A 6,049-nucleotide genomic window follows, 5' to 3' on the forward strand; every position below is an offset into this window, starting at 1 on the left:
CTGGAAGATTCCCATGAAAGGTGTACATTCTTTTATCTATGATTATTCGTCTTACAAAGAATAACAAGTCTTGGTGAGCTTCAACACTTTGGTAGGCAACTGTGAAATATTAGCTTGCAAATACAACTGCATGCCGTGGATACTTTATCCAAGCCCATACCACTCCACATCCAGCACCACTGCACTACTCACCTCTGCAGCTTTAGCAGCTTATTATAAAAAACACATCTACAGTTTGAGCCTCAACCACTCATTTGGAGAGAACATCACAGCTATAATAGCCTATTGCATAGATGATATGCCCAGTAGTGTCAGGGCCTATTGATACGTGTTAATGCAAGGTAAAGCTTCTTTTTTTCCTCCATTTTTCGTTGGTCTTGATTGTCCACTGTTGCACTGATATGACAAGCAGTAGCTCCTCAAAGAGCTTCCAGACAGTTTTTGTGCAAACCGTCATTCACAGTGAAGTAAAACTGAGTCTGTGAAGCAGCCTAGAGCTAGAGTCTAACCCTATGAATTAACAGTCAGTTCCCCTCTTATCATTCAATGGTGGATTTCACAGCTGTGTCGATCAAAAACACTTTCTCTCTCACACACAAACACACACCCACATACACACACACACACACACACACACACACACACACACACACACACACACACATGCACACATACACATCCTTGTTTTCTTCTGATTACTCATCATTGGTTGCTCCATGTTGGCTGGTCTTGTTTCTCTTTCCTCTATATTCCCCTTGTGTCCCTGTGGGTTCCACTCAGAGGAAGTAGTCAGGGGGTGGGGAGGGGGGGTTGCTGTTGCGGGTCGGTGGAGCGTCGCTGCCGATGCTGTGGTTGGTGCTGAGGAGCTTCTCGTAGCGAGCCTTGTAGGCGTCTCGCTCCCTCAGCACTCGAGTCAGCTCGCACTGTAACTGCTCCAACTGACGAGGAAAGAAGAAACATGTCATGCACAGGTGATGTCACCTACGACCACGATCATCTAGGTGTTCACAAATTAAGACTGATATGAGATTTAGAATTAAGTAAGGGGTTGGACTAGCAGAGGAAACACCAAACATACACCTTTCTGTGTATGTGTACTTGTAAATGCAGCCTTTTGAGGACCATTGGATTTTAACCTGTGTGAGGACATTTTTGTAAAGTGTGGACATTTTGCCTGGTCCTCACTTCTTCAAAGGGCTTTTTGAGGGTTAAGACTATATTTTAGGGTTCAGGTTAGAATTAGGTAAAGGTTAGTGTTAGGCATTTAATTGTGATGGTTAAGATGAGGGTAACGGACTAGGGAACGCATCAGGTCAATGAGTGAAAATTGTAGTTCTTTCAAAGATAGAAGTACAAGGATGTGTGTGTGTGTGTGTGTGTGTGTGTGTGTGTGTGTGTGTGTGTGTGTGTATATTTGTGGTTGTACCTGGTTTGTGAGCACATGTTTCTCTGACTCCAGCGCGTGCCTGTGCTGTAAGCGCTTGTAGCGGCAGGATTGCGCATAGCCGCGGTTCTTTAGCGTGCGCCGCTTCTGCTTCAGGCGCACCACCTCGTCCTTACTCACTCCTCGCAGGTGTCGGTTGAGCTCTCGCACTGACAGGCTCACCAGCTGCTCATCAGAGAAGCGCTCATTCACCCCGCACTGCTCAGCAGATGGAGGAAAACAAAACAAATAAACAGAATATTCATTTTTCATTTTCCTTTATTTAACCTCGAAAGATCAATTGAGGAGGGACCCTCTTTTACAATAACGTCGAGTTATAATATGATGTGGCTCAATGTTGTTTGGCAATGAGACACATGGTGGCAGTGACTGGAGTGTGAAAGGTGAGATGAGGCTGAAGAGGGTTTATCTGGGATTTAGATTTAAAGCAACAATATACCTTTTTTGGTTTGGTGATCTATGGCGCCAACTAAAGGTCTCTAAATGGAACTGCACTGTCGTAGCCTGATCCAACCAGACCATTGGCTTCTGACGGTGCATTCAAGTTGTACAGGGAACTCGGAAATTTCCGACTTCACTACATATTGTAGTCTATGGATCTACCGGTACCTGGCAAAGGTAACTTGTTAGAGCCTAACGTTTAGTTATTTGGACGAGAAAGGTTGTCGGCGTCCATACTTTCGCGAGCAGATGCACTGGAACACAGACAGGTCAGAACTCGGAACTACCAAGTCGGAAATCTCCTTCTTCCGAGTATAAAGGAACGCAGCGTGCGACTGGAGTGCGACTTCGACGTCATCGTTCTCAGCCAATCGTTTTGTTCGCTGATTGGACAGGCAGAAATCTGCCTGAGCAGAATCCCAATACGCCCCGTCCCCAGACTACTGAAGGGAAAATGAAATTTGGCCGGAAGTAGGTAGGCGGGCGGAGCCAGGCTAGCACTGTCGTACAACATACATGACTCCTACGCGTTCCCCTTATGGACAACCTGCATTTGTTGACAGACGGAGGGTTGTGAAGCCAGTAAAGACAGACACCAAACAACAGTGTTGTCTGAGAAGGTACAGTAATGTTACAGGAATTTACACAAATTTGACTATATCGTCAACTGCCCGTTCTTTGCATGTGGAGTAATTTACGAAACACATATGGACTTGCAGCCCACCTTTTCGCGAAGATCTCTCCAACGCACCAAACTGAAAATGTACACATTGACATTGTTGCTTTAATTATGTAACTGTGATACAGTTGGTGAACATGTGATGCACTATGCAGGCTGTGTGTCTGTCGAGGGGAACATTTCGGCACCACATGTCCATAATCTGTAATGTAATCTGGCTAAGCGTGGGTGACAGTTATCAGGATTACGCACATCAATAATAGTAGATATTATCATAAGCTCAGACTGTGCTGCCCCACATAGAGATGCACCCAGACATCTTGATTCACATTCACATTCACATTCAAGCACATACACAAAAGTTTACCCACCAACTCAAATTTTTGACCGGTTTAAAGATTAAGAATTGGCCTGTGTAAATGTAAAAAAAACTTATAGGTGTATGTCAATGTTAATAGTGTATGTGTTAACAACTGTCACTCAGAAAACATAGTACCATGTGTTCTAAATTGTTATATACTCATTAATGCAAAATATGGGCTTTCAGAAAAAGTTTTTCTGTTTGCAAAATCTAGACTTCGTCTTCAATGAAAAGTTTAGACTTTCATATTGTTGCCATATGGAGAGTGATCCTTAAAGTGACCTTACCCTAAGCCCTAACCCGTTCAAACAAACACATTATAACCATGTTCTAATGACCTAATCCTAATCCTTCACCGCGCAATCCCTCTCTCCTTACACCCAGGCCCTCTAATGCAACAAGTGTCACTGTTTTCTCACCCTCCAAATAATATCCCATGTTTTATCTTTCAGCACTTCTCCCCGGGGCTGTATTATTTTAGCTACTGGTTCTGGATCGATTAAGTGATGCCCAGAGTTTAGTACCTGAATAACTTGTGAGTGGTGGTGATGGTGATGGCTGCCATGCATGGAATGGTGCGGGTGGTGCTGATGGTGGTGGTGATGCTGGTGGTGATGGAGGCGGCCCCCGGGGCTGAGGGGTTGTGGGTAAGGGGCCGAGGTGGGTCCGGTGTTGGGGAGCGAGGGGGTGCCAGACGAGAGGAAGACCAGCGGGCGGTGGCACATGTCGGTCCCTTTGGCGCAGGAGATGTCACCTCCGCTGTCGCTGCCCGAGTCTCCCAGGTTGCTGGTGGAGCTCTGGGAAAGACCTGGGAACTGAAGGGAGAGGGAGGAAAATGATGACGAGGAAGCAGCAGTGGTTGAGAAGATAAAGTCAAGTCTATACATACCAACTTCACCTTTAGAACACACCTAGGAAGATGGCTGTCCGACAACTATAACGGCACACATTAATCTCTGTCAGATGTGACGTGTGTTTGATCTGAAGTCATTGTTGCTGCTGCTCCATCTCTGCTATACTTGCCTGCACGTTATGTCTTGTGTGTGCCTTCAATGTGGCCTCTGATTAGTCTTAGAAGCCCCTTTCACACATGAATTTAGAAAATTATTCAGATAATCTGACCCCGAGAATGACGGGATCTACCCTTTAACACATGTATCACACAGCAGGAGATTGTCCGTGTGGGACACATTCACATATGTTACGCCCGTCCCCTGACGCTCCTGTCCCTGACTTATCACTAGGGTGCCACCTGGGTAAAGTTGGGGTAAAGTCAGGGTCAAATTACCCTGACATTTGTGTTCACACATACACCTCACCTGAGTAAACTCTGGATAATTTCAGAGTCACAGTGCATGTGCGAAAGTGGCTAGAGAGAAGAGACACACACACATGACAGATTGTTTACCTGCGAGCTGACAGCTGCAGCAGCCGAGTTCAGCAAAGCCTCCACAGCATCCTCGCAGCCCATGAAACCATTGCCCGGCCCCCTCTCTCTGTCCCCTCGCTCTTGCACTCCTCCTCCCCCTCCTCCTCCTCCCAAGGCTCCCAGCAAAGTCCCGGGCCCCGTCACCTCGCCTCCAAACTGTTGCTGAAGCGCTGCCAGCCAGATCAGGTCCTCCAGGGAGGCCGGGGTGGGACCCTGAGGCCCGCCGTGGCCCGGGCTGCCTTCCACGTTCCCCTGAGAGCCGGTGCTGATGCCCGAGGTGAAGCTATTGGAGAGAGATAGGGGGAAGGAGATGGAGGAGGATGACGAAGACAAGGAGGAAGAGCCCGATGGTGGCAGGTGGCCACTGTCGCTGAGCGTCGGCGAGGGCGGCAGCGAGTTGTAAGGGCTGGAGCTCAGGCTGGAGTCCGGTGGAGGGTGGCTGGTGTAAGGGGAGCTGGAGGGGTCGTGGTGGGGAAGGCCGGATTTGGGGTACCCACCTGGCGTAGGGAGTGGAGGGGTGTCGGGTTTCACCTCGAACTTGAGGAGGTCAAAGTCGTTCAGGTACTCCATGGCCAGAGGGCTGGGGGGGAGAGAGGGCATGGGGAGGGGAGGAGAGGACATAGTGTCTTCTGCCGGTCCGAGCATCAACAGGTGGTTTTCCTCGTGTCAGGATCGTTGGACAGTCCACTCGTCTGCCTCAGCGCAGCTCATAGACAGCAGCAGTGGTGTAGTCAGGAAGTAGACTGGTTGGAGAGTTCCCCCTGCGAGACACTCTTCGTCCCAGGGTCGTTGTCTCTGTCTCTGTTATTCTGAATCAAATATGGAATGGGAGGTTGGCATACAGGAACAAGAGAAAAGAGTGGTGTTACAAGTTTTTCATGTATACGTATGTCAAAAAGAAAGATTTCCTTCTAAGGATGCCCCCTGTATTCAGAACAAATGCTGCAGCTTCTTTTTCCCTGTTGTCTACACTAGCCACAATGCAAGTGTCTGATTTGGGTATGTGTTATGCAATGGGCAGCCAATGGCTTTATACTGCTTTATCCGTTTGAAGTCATAATAAGAACAAATTTCTAGTTTTTAGGTTGTGGGAAACCCTCCAGCATGATACTTGCGTTGTCCTTTTCACTCTAAAATTCATCATAAAATCCACATAAATGAGCCGACGCTATTTATCATAGCCAGTTAATGTATTAAGTCAAGTTAAGGATACTTTTTAAATTAAATAGCATGACAGCTCAAAGGAAAAAGCTTTCCAGGTTGAATTGCTGATGATTGTTGACAGCCTGGCAACCCAAAGGTTTTTCTGATCTATAAAGCCTGAGTAGAATATTTATTTACAATAAATAAAGCCATTCGTTACATTTTATACTGGAGTGGTACCATTTTATTGATAAAATGTTCCTTTAAAAATAAACAGTTCCAGTTTGTTTGAAGTGTTGCACAATGCTTGGACCATTAATACTTAGGCAAAAAGGTCATTCTCACTTTGGTCAGCCTGAAGTTCGACTGTGGGAGTGTTATTATGAAGACACCCCGCCCAGCATCTCACAGCGCGCGCACACACACACACACACACACACACACACACACACACACACACACACACACACACACACACACACACACACACACACAACTATTTGTGACTTCTTGAGTTGCACTAAACTTGTACAGTGTAATGCAACGTAACTG

The 6,049-nt window shown here is 46.9% G+C and overlaps 1 protein-coding gene across 1 annotated transcript; it reads right to left on the reverse strand.

The window, feature by feature from the left end:
• Positions 1–776: 776 nt before the first annotated feature.
• nrl (neural retina leucine zipper) lies at positions 777–4,975 on the reverse strand (the record flags this gene model as incomplete). Its single annotated transcript, XM_080033005.1, has 4 exons — positions 777–938; positions 1,427–1,642; positions 3,450–3,740; positions 4,334–4,975. 4 exons carry the CDS (start codon positions 4,973–4,975, stop codon positions 777–779), a joined length of 1,311 nt encoding a protein of 436 aa, XP_079889131.1.
• Positions 4,976–6,049: the final 1,074 nt, after the last annotated feature.

Source organism: Ammodytes marinus (genome assembly GCF_949987685.1).
Source record: "Ammodytes marinus genome assembly, chromosome: 8".
Classification (NCBI taxonomy): Eukaryota; Metazoa; Chordata; class Actinopteri; order Uranoscopiformes; family Ammodytidae; genus Ammodytes; species Ammodytes marinus.